At 36.0% G+C, this 14,618-nt stretch overlaps 1 protein-coding gene across 2 annotated transcripts; it reads left to right on the top strand.

Moving 5' to 3' along the window:
* The first annotated feature begins 841 nt into the window (after positions 1–841).
* On the top strand, positions 842–12,176 carry LOC105793760 (uncharacterized). 2 transcript variants are annotated; one of them, XM_012622673.2, is made up of 15 exons: positions 842–978; positions 2,401–2,938; positions 3,008–3,287; positions 3,906–4,192; positions 5,547–5,729; positions 5,888–6,640; positions 6,768–6,862; positions 6,996–7,055; positions 7,159–7,247; positions 8,029–8,604; positions 8,980–9,054; positions 9,277–9,347; positions 9,454–9,511; positions 10,739–11,006; positions 11,213–12,176. In XM_012622673.2, the coding sequence occupies exons 2-15, from the start codon at positions 2,523–2,525 to the stop codon at positions 11,818–11,820; spliced, it is 3,819 nt and encodes a 1,272-aa protein (XP_012478127.1). In that variant the 5' UTR covers positions 842–978; positions 2,401–2,522; the 3' UTR covers positions 11,821–12,176. The 2 variants fall into 2 exon arrangements, with proteins under 2 accessions (XP_012478127.1, XP_012478065.1); XM_012622611.2 differs by having other exon boundaries at positions 852–1,134.
* The last annotated feature ends 2,442 nt before the right edge of the window (positions 12,177–14,618 follow it).

Below are 14,618 nucleotides of genomic sequence, written 5' to 3'. Positions count from 1 at the left end.
TATAATAACATTAAACTTTATTTAAGTTAATTTTATATAAAAATAAATTACTCATAAATGAGTTCTTTTCCGGAAAATGAGTTGTACTTTTAAAAAAAGGTAAGTCATTTTACAATAAAAATAACTTGTTTTTCATTGATCTGTAAGTAATTTTTCGTTGACCAAACTGTCTTCCATGAAACAAACACAGGAAAACATAGAAAACATTTTCAGAGTGTTAATGGTTGAATATAAATTTTGAAATTTGAAAAAGTAAAGGGACTAAACTCAAAAAAAATGAAAATACAGGGATTATATTCTAATTTTTTGAAAAGGGTAGGGACTTGTGATATATTTGAGCCTAATGTTTGTTACTTTACTTTTTTTTAACAATATTAGGATTGAGAGATAGAGTGACACGATTTGAACCCGTGTCGATAAAAATTTTAATCACCACTTCATACAAATCAAAATAATATTCATTTGCTTTATAAAATGAATAGATTTTAATAATTTTATAACGGAATAAGAATTCGGTTGATAAAATAACATTAATTTAATTAAATATTTAAATAATAGAATTGAGTATGATGGATGTGGATTAAGTAAATTACATTGCCAATTGTCAACTCAAAAAATAAAGGAAGAGAATATTTTTGAATCCATAGATTCTATGATCTTAAAAGTCCAAATATTTTCTTTTAACTGAAAAAGTCTGAAATTATACAATTTATGGTTAATTTAAGTTTTTTTTTTTCGCTAAAAGAGAAAATAAAAACCAATACCCAAAAGGACTCTCCCACATTACATAAACCACAAGCTGTCTCATAAGAGCCGGCTCAACATACTTCTAATTCACCAAAAACTCCTTATTCAATAACACTACACCTCCCTCATCAAAGGTGGGTATAATCGTCATTTAATAAATCCCAAATTTTCATTGCCGATCAAAACACAGAGAAAGGGGGGGGGGGGAACGCTTTCGACCTCCATGGCCATGTACGAACTTTCCCACTCTTCGATTTAGAGCTTTCAATCAAAATTACGTAAATAAAAAGCCAAATTTCGTATCCCTAATTTAAAGAAAAGTTTTAATTATTTGCTTAAAAAAAAGTATAGCCTCCGCCATCGAATCTTGTTTGTGATTCATTGAAGGTATATTATTTCTATATACTCACATTCTTTGATTACAAGCTCTAGGGTTTTCTTTTTTTAAAAATTGTTCACTGTTTTTTTTTAAAATTTTGTTTGATTGAAATTTCAGTTTGTTTTATGATATTCATCTTGGTTTAGTTTTTAGGGTTTTTCTGCGATTTTTTTTTTCTAATTGTTGTGGTTCGATTAATGAAGTATGATTGAGATGTAAAATCGTGGAGTTTAGAGGATTCCATTTTGATTTTTTTTTTTTTAGTTTAGAGTGGCTTTTACTGTGTAAGATAGAGCATTTTTCGTTTGATGAAGCTGGGTTTTGTTGATTAGTTGAATAATGAAGCAATATTGTGGAATTTCACTGAATTATTGTTTTTTTCTTGGATTGCTATGTGACTGAATTTTAGATTGGGTTTGATTGAAGTAAGGAAAGTTAAGTTGAATGCAATTGTATATGTTATCTCTGGCTTAGTCAAAAAAAGGGAGAAACAGAAAAGCAATGTTGATTAGGAAATAATTAAAATGGGAATACTGCTATTACTGATTGCTATGTACTAGATGTCCCGGCAGCTGAAATCAAAGTTAGTTTCATTAGTTAAATAATGTTTGTCCTTCTAGATCTTATTTGGGTGAGATAGATATTTAGTGATATGATATATAGAATATTTTCAGCTGGAGCAGCTAGTTAAATAGTGGCAGCGTTCTTTGGTTCGAGTTTAATTAATTTGCTGAAATTGACTTGGGGCTAACTTTGCGAACTATGATTCTATCAGATAAAACAAGGTAAATTATTTAATATATATAATTTTTCATGATGAGGTGATGTGTGCACATGAATCAAGGTGAGATAGTTAATGAAGCCAGCCCTGTATTTTTACGATCATTTATTTTCTTTTCCATATTTGTTTGATTAGTTCTAATTTGATAATGTAAGGTTTTAAAAAATTTTCCAGCACTTACACTCTGATTCGTGTGTGTGCACATATCTATGATAAATGATACATGATGTGGCTGTTTTTCTACTTGCACTCCATAAAAGATTTATGGCACAGGCTGTTGAAGGTGATGAATGCCATTTTAGTTCCATGGGCAGTGATATTTCTTTATAACTACTGGGGATTACTTTACGACTTAATTTTAACCTACTGCTTCTAGTTGTACTTTTACATGTGCATTATGCATAAAAAAGCATGAATTTTGAAGTAGTATTCAGTGGATTTGGGATCTAATACAAAATTTATATGCTCATCTTCAGTTTTCTCTCCTTTGCAGATAGGTTGTTTTTGGTCCTTAAGAGTTTAAATCAGCCTTTATGTGCTGTTGTACGGCAAATTTGTCATGCACCACTTTATTTATTGGCCTTGTAAGATTGTGGATTTTCAAAACCTGATGCAATGGCAACGTCTAGCAAGTTTGATCTGCCTTCTGATAGCCCAGATAGGCCACTGTACACTAGTGGGCAGCGTGGAGCCCACTTAGCTGCTCAATTAGACAGATCAGGTAGCTTTCGTGAGACCTTGGATAATCAAATTCAATCTTCTCTGGCAAGTATGTCGAGGAGCACTTCCTTAGTAGCCCAAGGAGACGTATCCAACTTCTTCCAGTGCTTGCGCTTTGATCCCAAGGTGGTTGCTGCTGATCATAAGTCTAGTCGCCAAGGAGACTTTAAGCGGCACATTAATGTTGCTCTTGGCATTTCTGCTGATGAAGCTCCAACTCTGTTGTCAAAAGGCAAGCTGCTGCCTTCTCCCATACCTGAGGAAATCAAACGAGTTAAGACTGGTCTACGTGATTGCTCTGTCAAAGCGAGGTAGTTCTTTGTTTTTTTTTTTTTTTTGGATTGTAGTTGTCTTTAGTTTTTAATGTAATTGGTTAACAGGGAGCGCATGAAAACTTTCAATGAAGCCTTATCAGTCTTCAACAAGTTTTTCCCAACCATTCCATCTAAGAAGAGATCTCGATCAGAAAGCTTTAGTAGTGACCGGTCTAATGCTTTGCTATCTAGTGATCGGTCAGTCTTGGGGCCAAGCATTGGTAAGATGGGAATACATAATCATTCCATTGCTGGAGGTTTTGAATTTGAACAGCAGAAGTCAGAAGAAAGGCCTAAAAGTGCTTTTCCTAATAAACGTACTCGAACTTCTCTGCTGGATGTTAGGGTTTGTATCTTTTATATCTTTCATCTTTGTGCATTTTCTGTCATGATGATATTATATCTTCTATTGTGCCTAGATACAATGTATTTAGTAAGTTTGTGCAATGGCTGTTTTACGTGCCATATTCAAGTATGATTGCAATCGAAGAGTGCAGTATCCTAGTGTGTAATTACTGCTGTCATTATTGCTTATTTTTTCCTTCCCTCTAGCTTTCCCTTCAATTTTCTATATTAGTTCATTTCTTTTTTTTGTCCATTTGTCACTGAGTCAAACCTTGCTTCTTTCTCTCGATCCTGTGAGATGATGATAGGTGGTTTGTTCCCTTTACTGTTCCTTTTCAAAAGATTTTCTTATGTATTTCAGTTGTTGAGTTAGTACTTATATAAGTGATTGGAAAACCATTTCCTATTACACAAGCCTACATAATATTCTGTTTTACACATGCTCTGGTATGAATTTGGTTTTTCATTGCATTTTCTTACTTTTTTTGTGTAGTTTTTGTATCTTTGGTCTCATCTTGGTGTTTGGTGCCCAATTTACATGTGTGCACCCTTTGTGCTTCGCTATCTCTTATATAGAATATTTAACATTTGTTCTGATGAATCTAGATGGATATTGCAGAATAATTCTCTAGTCAGGCAGCCTGGTAATGCAGATAGGGATAGGGAAATGCTCAGAATTCCAAATAGTGCTGCAGTTCAGGGTGAAGATCGAACTTTAGCTGGTGCTGTTGATGGATGGGAAAAGGCAAAGATGAAGAAAAAACGATCTGGGATAAAACCTGATGTATCTCCAAGTATGGTATCAACTAAACCCATCGAAGGTTACCGGGAACCTAAACAGGGAATACAACAAAGACCTGTTTCTGATGCTCGATCAAGATTAAATAATGACTCCCATGAGTTCAGGTAGGTCTTCTGAAAGCTCTGCTATTGTGCATATGCCATGGTGATTGAATGGTTAGCTTAATAACATCTGTTAAGGGCTAGGTATCAAATAAGTTTTAGGTATTTATTTTATTATTGATTTTTTTGTAAGTTCTAAGAGTTGAACCCTTGACCACTTCCTATTTCAATTGATGGGTGAACCCATTGAGTAAAATGCGTGTTTGGTTTTTTCATAAAAAAAATTAATGCATGTTTTGGTTTAGTACACTGTATTTGATACTTATTTAATGCTTTTAGTATTAACATTAGAGCAGCAGGTTGAAAGACTTGCGCCGGCAACCCTCCTGTTCAACCTCTGGTCTGATTATTAACATTGATATGATGGTATGATCGATATTTTCAGCCCACTGCCCAGAGAGTTTTAGGGATAAGGGGCTTCAATCATAATTATGATGGCAGTAGCGGCTTTTTTTCAACATTACTGCATTCTTTGTTCCTTTGTTTTTAATTACCTTTGTTGTGGAGAATATAATGAATTACTGATATCAAGCTTGTATTTTGTGCTTCTGAGGTCCTTTTCTATTCCACTTCCTAGTTTTACATTTAATTTTTGAGGTTCTTATTCTATGTTGAGTATGGTATTAATGACACTATCTCCGTAACACTATGTTTATGGTAACCCTTGTACATTCTTGTATTAATTTATTTTGCTTTACTGAACTTTTATATTCCTTTGCTGTACTATCCTTATTTGGCATGCTGTTCTGCTTGAGATCTAAAATCACCTAAATGCATGGTATGGAGCTTTTAGATTAAGCGAAATTGTTTCTGCCTTGGTGCTTTGGACATCTAACAAATTGCCTTAATCGATCTTGCATGTAATGTTTGAGAGGTAGAGTACTAGTCATGATTAGACCTAACCTTTTGATTAAAGATCCAAGCACATGATATTCTGACACATAAAGAAAGAACTTTTGTTAGGGTCTTCGCCTCAGACTATAGATGGATGCTCTTTCCTTAATAGATGATTATTGTGGTGGTTGTAGAGAATAGGGAAATTGTTTAGTACTTCAGTCATGACCTGATCTCACCTTCTAAGTTCTGATTAAGATCCAAGCACATCACTTTGAGAGATACAACGAAAGAATTTTTATAAGAGCCTTTGGATCAGACTATAGAGGGATGCACTTTCCGTAACAGACGGTCATAATGGCGGCCGTAGGGAAATTGTGTTAGGGTCTTTCTTGAGTGCCTTTTCTTCAAATCTTGTATTTGGAATACTCCATGTATTGAACCTTGCCTTACATTTATTTTTTAAACTTTTGATGCCTCCTATTCTTGATTTTCTATTAATAAATAAATTAACCTGTTATAGGTCAGGAATTTCTAATGGATCTGCTGGAGTTGGAAAATCAGAAGGTATCTCGCTGCCGACAGGCTTGGGTCCACGATCATCTGTCTCTAGGACTGATCTGGATAACAGTTCCCTTCGCAATGATAAGAGAGATCGTCCTGTTGCTTCTGATAAAGAGAGAGTGAATCTAAGAGCTGTTAACAAGTATGCATCGTTTTCCTAATACAGATTTGCATTTTTTGCTTAAATTTTGCTGGCTCGTTTCTATTTAAAAATATTTCTGTGTCTTGGTGTGCTTCTTTTAGGGTTTTCCTGCAGTATGTGTACTTATTTGCATGCCTTTCGTTCGCTACAATATGCAGGATGAGTGTTCGCGATGAGTTTAATTCAGCTAGTCCTACTTCAAACATCAAAATGAATGCATCTATTCGTGGTCCACGATCAGGTTCTGGAGTTGCCCCAAAGTTGTCACCAGTTGTTCATAGAACGGCATCAAATGACTGGGAGCTTTCTCACTGTACAAATAAACCACCCACTGCTGGTGGAGTGAATAATCGCAAGCGCACAATATCAACTCAGTCTTCATCACCACCTGTTGCTCACTGGGCCAGTCAGAGACCACAGAAGAGCTCCCGAAGTGCTAGACGAACAAATCTTGTTCCTGTTCTTTCAAATAATGATGAAACTCCATTACTGGATACAGTATCTGATATGCCTGGAAACGAAATTGGTTCAGGATATTCTAGACGCTTGTCAAGCGGTTCTCCCCAACAAGTTAAACTAAAAGGTGATGCCTTATCTTCAGCTGCTCTTTCTGAGAGTGAGGAGTCTGGGGCTGCTGAAATTAAATGTAAAGGGAAGGTGACAAAGTTTGATGAAATAGATGAGAAAGCTGGACAGAATGTTCAAAAAGTTTCAAATTTGATCCTTCCATCAAGAAAGAATAAGCTGATAAATGGAGAAGACATTGGCGATGGTGTGCGTCGACAAGGGAGGACTGGGCGGGGTATTACTACTACAAGATCTCTTATGCCAATGACGGTTGAGAAGTACGGAAATGTGGGAACAGCTAAACAGCTCAGAAGTGCTAGGCTTGGCTTGGATAAGGCTGAGAGGTTAAATACTTCTTCCTACATGCCCACCTGTTACCTCTTTCACTAATAATATTTCTTTTATTGTGGTCTTGAACAACCACCATTCCTTCTGATTGAAATCTCATATTTCGATGAATATTTTGCTCAGCAAGGCTGGTCGTCCTCCAACTAGGAAGCTCACTGACCGCAAGCCCTATGCTCGCCAGAAGCATGCAGCAATCAATGCAGCTGCAGATCTTCTTGGTAGTTATACTTCAAGCTAACAAATTTAAATATCCTTGGATTTTATATAACAATACTTAACAAAATTTTCTGAATTTCTAAATCTCCTGCTACATGGTCGTGGCTTCTAATACATTTTGTACACTTCTCTTAGTTGGTTTGGAGGATGGACATGAAGAATTGGTGGCTGCTGTAAACGCTCTTACTAGTTCTGGTAGTGTATTCTGAAATCTTTAGTTTTTTTGGTTCAAAATCATGTTATTTTCTTTGGTTCAACATCTACCTTTTTGTGTTGGTTGATTTTACTGTCATTGCAGCTCGTGCCTTTCCGAATACCTTTTGGAGGCAGATGGAGCCTTTTCTTGGTTTCATATCTGATGCAGATATTGCCTATTTGAAGCAGCAGGTATTGTTGCTTGTCCCTCCGATTAAGATTGATAGTTGCTGTTACCATAAGACCTTAGCTTATTTTAATTAATATCTTGTGTGTCTCTCAAAACCCCTTAAGGTATTCCCTTTTCAGGAGAAAGGATTATTGGGAAATCATTTTAGATTAAATCTTTTATTGAAATGCTTTACACATGAATTATTGGTTGCCATTTGTGTTTTATTTTTGGTCAGTATAGGGTGATTTCTTTTCAACATGGTAGGATGAAAAGTGGAATTGAACCTAGACCTTGACCCTCTGTTGTCACTACAACAGGCATGGGTTATTGTTTTCATCAAAATCTTTTAAAACAAGGCATGAGATAAATGAATAAATTCTTGTTGTCTTGCTGATATATATTATACGAATGATTGTCAAACCAAGTGACTAGTTTTCTATAACTCATCTTATTATTTGATTTTGGAATAAATAGTTTGCAATCCTGTGCTACCATGCCAAATTTATATATTTAACAGTAAAAACAGTTAGGACTTGTCTTCAACCACACTTCTTTGTGACACTGCAACACATTTGTAAACATTTCAAAAAGTGGATGACAACAGAGTGCCTACACCTTCTTTGGATGCACTATTTTCATTGAAAATTGTAAAAGTAACTTAGTGAGGATGTACTTACAACACTGTTTCATATTGAATTTCTTAAAATGCTTTCTGTTACATTATGATTTTAGTTTTAGTCTCAAGAACTCATCTTTTTCACGAGTATATTAGTCCCTCTAAACTCTTTCCATATCTTTCAGGGAAATTATGAACTTAACAAATTGGGATCAACACCAGTTCCTTCTATTACAGATGGTTGTAGTATCCCCATCAATGGGTTTGAATTGCTTGAACATGAAAGAGATGTTGGAATTTGTGCTGTAGCATCAGTTGATGAAGTTTATTCACAACAGTTGCTCCTGGATACAAGGGACAATAATATGATTCCCCTTTGTCAAAGGTTTCTATCAGCTTTAATTCCAGAAGAAGATATTGACAGTGGAAATGAAGACCTCCCATTTGATAGTTATGAAACTGGATTTGAGATGGATGGAGAATTGGGATGCAATGGTTTGACTTGTATTAACTTCCAATCTACTGGGCATGCTTCTTTCGATGGTTATAGGATAACTGAGAAGCCAGAACATGATGATCCTGAAATTGATATGTTGGGAAACATAGGAACTAACTCAAATTTTAGTCATTCCCGGAATGGCAGTTTCCCAGACCAACAGATGCCCGGCATGGTTTGTTCAGAACTCCAGTATGAGAGTATGACAACAAATGAGAAACTCATTTTGGAGGCTCAGAGTATTGGAATCTTCTTAGAACCACTGGTTGGTCTTCTTCTCCATGTATATTTATATGAATTGCTGAATTGTCTGTTTTGTCACATAATATTATGAAATAGGCAGTTGATAACTTTCTCCCTTTCTCTTTGTTGTTTCAAAATCAATAACTATTATGATCTAGCAGTCTGGTCTGTGCTTCTATGTTATCTGAATTGTTGGTTGTCTGGTGGTGCATGTATGTCCACTCTTATTATCTTGAAGGGCTATTTTCTAGTTTCTTCTCTATCTCCCTTGACATTAAGATGCTTGTGTCTTTCTATTTTCTACTTCAGATGCTTGTGTCTTTCTAGTTTCTTCTCTATCTCCCTTGACATTAAGGTTGTTAATGCATTTAACTTCATATGTTTCACTATTTTTCAGCCTGACATAGCACAGATGGGGGATGTTGAGATTCTTGAGGACATTAGTAAGCTAGAGGAGAAGCACAAGGAACAGGTACTTTCTTGATGGAATGATTGTATCTCTTATACAATCTGATATTTCTTTCTCTTTTCTTCTTGCATTATTGTTTCCACCCTTCTGTCTCATGATAACTGTCATTAAATATTCAACAAGCTCTTTCTTCTTGGCTGTGCTAATTATTGTTGGATTTTCCATCATAAAGTTCAAAGCTTGTTCTGAGAAGTTCAACTTGTAATATTGTTGTGAATTGCATAGGTTTCAAAAAAGAAAGGCGTACTTGATAAACTGTTGAAAGCGGCCTTGGAAACAAGAACAATTCAGGAGAAGTACTATTTTACCCTTTCTCTTCATGGAGTTTTGTATTCATTTGCCTTTTAACATAAAAATCTTTGGTGCCTTGTGCATCTATAACCATATCGTTTTTTTATTTAGGGAATTTGAACAATGTGCTCTTGACAAACTTGTCACGATGGCTTATGAAAAGTACATGGTAATTTTCTTAATGCTCATTCTCCTTTTTGTTTTGGTTTTCAATTGCATGCACCTATTATCATAATGTTTAAATTTTTGGGTACCCAGAGCCAAGCATGTTTTGCCAAATTGATAGCATGAGAATGTAGAAACTAAGCTCTGGTCCAGAGGAAAAGTCAAAGGTATTCAAGGAATTAGTTGATTGTGTGGACTAAAACTTGCATAAAAATAGAAATAATCAGATGCAAATGGACAGGATAGCAATATTTTAATCTTAAGCAACTGGTCCAAATATAAAAGAAAGTGCCAAAGTTGGTGAAAATCTTCAATGTCGTAGGAGAGAAATACCTCCTACTGGGCAGTTCAAACTCCTCATTTTATTCAGATAGTGAGGAGACACCATCTCAATGTAGACAAAGTCTGGGTTGCTCACTAAGTCCCAAATGGATGATGCTTCTGCAGTTCTTCTTGATCTTATATATGGAATCTGTTTCTCCTTGATCAAATATAAAAGAAAGTGCCAAAGTTGGTGAAAATCTTCAATGTCGTAGGAGAGAAATACCTCCTACAGGGCAGTTCAAACTCCTCATTTTATTCAGATAGTGAGGATACACCATCTCAATGTAGACAAAGTCTGGGTTGCTCACTAAGTCCCAAATGGATGATGCTTCTGCAGTTCTCCTTGATCTTATATATGGAATCTGTTTCACCATGATCATAATGTGGTTATATGTTGCCTAATTTGAGGCTGGATACTTTGTCCTTCTCCTTTCTGGTACATATGCTTAGGTTTTCTCCTTGATGCTCTCAAGAAACAATCACATATAACCTTTTGAGTCTCTGGGTTTTGATAGCGGAAAGTATTTAAAGCCTTGTGAAGAGTGGTCAACAGAGATTTTTATCTAATAACTCTTAGGTTTTTTTCTCATTTTTTTCTCTTTAGTTGCATTAATGAAAAGGGTAGTTCAAGTGGATAAGTAACAGGGTACTTTTCTTTTTGTTGCAAATTTTATATTGTAAATGGGATATTGTCTCGAAATTTAAGTTTGCTTCCCTAGTTTTCTCCAGAGCTTTATTTAAAGGTGGATAAATCTGCTTGTTCCCTCTGTGTTACAGCTTTCCATTTTCCATTGAGAATTTTTAATTATCTAAGAATGCTTATTTACCCATTTCTTATCCTGTGCTGATATATTATGATATGATTCTGGAATTCTATTTTGATGATCTATTCATAATCTTTTAATAGACTTGTTGGGGTCCTAATGCTACTAAGAGTTCCAGCAACAAAATGATCAAGCAAGCTTCCTTGGCATTTGTTAAACGGACATTAGATCGATGTCATAAATTTGAAGATACAAGCAGGAGCTGTTTTGATGAGCCCATGCTTAGAGACATGTTTCTTTCTGGGTCTTCCCACCTAAATGGTGTGCAGTCAGTAGATTCGCCTACAGATACTGAATCTGGAAAGCCATGCACCAAAAGTTCAACCCGCTTTCTGGAAGCTAGAGCTTCAGGTATGCACTTGATTCCTATGGAGATAGTAAAATTCCCACATGTAGTTGTGTCTGTGTGTATGTGTTTAATCCCATATAATGTATTCATCTGCCAAATGTTCTCGATGGTAATTTTTTGCAGTCTGTTGAACTTTCTCTATCCTCTCTCCTTTTTCTCTTTTTGGTCTTATGGTGCAAATTTAATTGTAGATTGTCACTTCTGGCAGGTCAAAATGGGGATAGCTATGCTGTTAATTCTTCTGATCTGCTTCTACCCACAAATCGGTCATCCGATCAAACTACTGTTAAAGATGACTCATGGTCTAACAGGGGGAAAAGGAGAGAGTTATTGCTGGAGGATGTGGTTGGTGGTACTTCTAGTGCCCAGCCAGTCATTGGAAGTTCTTTGTCAAGTAGTACAAAAGGAAAGAGGAGTGAGAGAGATAGAGAAGGAAACGGACATGGTAGAGAGGTTTTATCTAGAAATGGAACTAATAAGATTGGTCGACCAGTATCCAATGCAAAGGGGGAAAGGAAATCAAAAACAAAGCCTAAGCAGAAAACAACTCAGCTATCTGCTTCTGTAAATGGCCTTCTTGGCAAGATGTCAGAACCCAAAACATCAACTTCTGTCTCAAAGTCAAGTGAGATAACTGCAAATAATAATGCCAAAGATAAAGATGAGTTTGCCCTGGATGTATTGGATGACTTACAATTACCAGGACAAGATCTGGGTTCATGGTTGAACATTGACGATGATGGTTTACAAGATCATGACTTCATGGGCCTTGAAATCCCCATGGATGATCTTTCCGACTTGAATATGATGGTTTGAGTTGCTTTCTTTGTATAGTCTTGTTCATTATACAGTTAAAACAAAAGCATAATCTCTGTCATCAAGAAATGACGGTACATGGATAGTTCTTTGGCTGTCCGGTCCCCAATTAGGTTACGATAGATTCTTTGTAGACTCATCCACAAGTTGACTTTTGAGTGAACCATTTGGACGTTTTGAATTTTTCTCGCAAGTTGGTGACTTCGGCTGTAAAGATCTTTTTTTGTTCCTACAAGTTTGCATGTCTTAGCAATTATATCTTAGTAAACACTGTATCCTGGCTGTAGCGTTTACAAATCTGAGAGCAATGTACATACATTTATATTCCGAATAAAATTAGTTTTTGTTCTGTGTAACCATTTATACTTGTGAACATAACGAAATAGGGTTCTCTTTCCTGGTTTCCTGGTTTCCTGGTTTATGGATCTTTATTTTCACTTTTCCAACTGCATCTGCAGTTAAAAATCGTAGAGGTGTAGTAATTTCCCCGTAGGTTTTTTCATGAAGTTTCTTCTGAGACTAAGAGGTAAGAATGTTCAATGAAGATTTTGATACAATAAATTTGGCTATGTTTTTTCATTTAGAAAAGATGATTTTGGCACGAGTAGGTGCTATTAGCTCTGGACGTTCTCTGCTTTATTACATGAATTTGCTGGTTCAAACTTCAATGATCTCAGGAACTACAGTAAGATCTTTATCCACTGCATTTAGTAACCTCATTCTAGAAAGTTGCATCAAATTCAAGCATCTTTTTGCTGTGTTCTATACTAACTTCTTAGTGTCCTATTGATAAATGCTTATGGTTTTAAGCTCATTCTAAGATGGTTGCAGGTAAAATTGCTCTCTTGGATTTTCTGATCTAGATCAAGCGCAATGCCACTTGTGACAATGTGATAAACTTGCATTTCTGCTGAGGTAAATCCTGAATACCTTGTTCTAGTCTTAGATATAGACTTTTCCATGCATTTATCGTTTGTTTACTATTATTTTCTGAGAGAATATATTATACTAGGAAAAGCTTCACTTGTACAGTGTAGAATGCTTGGTAGCAAAGGCTCATGTCCTGTAATGCTCATGTCCTTTGCTTTTGTTGTTATCATCCTGGCCAAGGTCTTCAGTTTGGAACTCTAGAGCTATATCCTAATTACTTAATTCTTTTTCCCTGTTTTCATAATACAAAATTTTAATGCTCCATAACATTTCAAATGTCCTTTGCCAAATGAGTGTTGGGTGTAGTAATAAGGCACATTGCACTCTCAAAGAGAGTGTTGAAATGATCAAAAATCATCCATCATATTTCAATAATGATAATGTATTCTACATTTATAGACTTTGCTAACAAACTAACTAACTAACTAACTCGCATATAACAGAATCTAACTACCCTGCTAACTGCTAACTGTTTTACTTCTCAACACTCCCCCTCAAGTTGAGGGCTGATATATGTCTTTAACCCCGAACTTGGATACTAAGTACTCATGTTGCTTGACGCCTAAAGCTTTTGTCATTAAATCAGCAAGTTGCTCAGTCGTTCCAATATGCTGCATCTGAATTGTTCCATCCTTGATTTTATCTCGTACAAAATGACAGTCAATCTCTATATGCTTAGTTCGTTCATGAAAAACAGGGTTAGCTGCAATTTGCAGTGCTGCCTTACTATCTGAGAAAATCAAAGATTTATCAAACTGACTGAGACTGATTTCTTTCAACAAACCATTTAACCACATAACCTCTGCTACTACTGCTGCCATACTTCTATATTCAGCTTCTGCTGATGATCGAGAGACTGGTTTGTTTTTTTGATTCCATGAAATAAGAGACTCTCCAATTTTAACACAAAAACCAGTCACCGACCTCCTAGACATAGGACACGAAGCCCAGTCAGAATCACAAAAGGCAATCAGTTGCAGTTTGCTTGCTCCAGATAATAAAATGCCTTGACCAGGATTTTTCTTTATGTACCGTACCACCCGAAAAGCAGCCTCCAAATGTGGTTTTTTTGGTTTATGCATGAACTGACTCAAGTGCTGAACTGCAAACATTATATCTGGTCGCGTTTTGGTCAGATATAACAATCTTCCCAACAGCCGTTGATACACTGTAACATCCGTAATTAAATCATCTCCATTAACCTTTGTTTGCACAGACTCATCATATTCAACCGAGGTAAGTTTTTGATTCTGCTCAAGTGGTGTACATACTGACTTTGCTTCCCCTGATCCCAGATCAGCTATCAACTCCAAAGCATACTTTCGTTGATTCAATATAATCCCTTTGTTCGATCTCATCACTTCTATTCCAAGAAAATACTTCAACACACCTAAATCTTTCATTAACAGATCATCTACATAAATGAGTAAGATGACTATGTTACCTCCATTCCTTTTTGTGAACTAGGAATAATCGTACTTGCTTTGTACATATCCTCTTCGTATTAAGGCCTCAGTAAGCTTTAAATTCCACTGTCGATAAGCTTGCTTCAGACCATATAATGACTTACGCAGACGACATACACGAGACTCCCTCTGGCTGCGAAAACCATCCGGAAGTTCCATATAAACTTCTTCACACAAGTCCCCTTGGAGAAAGGCATTGTAAACATCCATCTGAAAAAGAGGCCAATCATGAATGGCTGACATGCTGACCACAGTCCGAACCATTACATGTTTAACGACAGGAGAAAATGTCTCTTGAAAATCAATACCAGCCTTCTGACTATAACCTTTCCCAACAAGACGGGCTTTAAAACGCTCCACCGAACCATCAGAAGTATATTTAATTTTATAAACCCACTTGCA

The sequence above is a fragment of the Gossypium raimondii genome, chromosome 7 (genome assembly GCF_025698545.1).
Source record: "Gossypium raimondii isolate GPD5lz chromosome 7, ASM2569854v1, whole genome shotgun sequence".
NCBI classification, from domain to species: Eukaryota; Viridiplantae; Streptophyta; class Magnoliopsida; order Malvales; family Malvaceae; genus Gossypium; species Gossypium raimondii.
This window is presented reverse-complemented; position numbering and strand designations above follow the sequence as displayed.

Excerpts from the sequence above, each read along its gene's own strand:
- LOC105793760 (XM_012622673.2), top strand. The coding sequence starts at position 2,523 with ATGGCAACGTCTAGCAAGTTTGATCTGCCTTCTGATAGCCCAGATAGG. Across the intron at positions 5,730-5,887 it reads AATCTAAGAGCTGTTAACAA|GATGAGTGTTCGCGATGAGT; the intron begins GTATGCATCGTT and ends TACAATATGCAG. Across the intron at positions 6,863-6,995 it reads TGCAGCTGCAGATCTTCTTG|TTGGTTTGGAGGATGGACAT; the intron begins GTAGTTATACTT and ends CACTTCTCTTAG.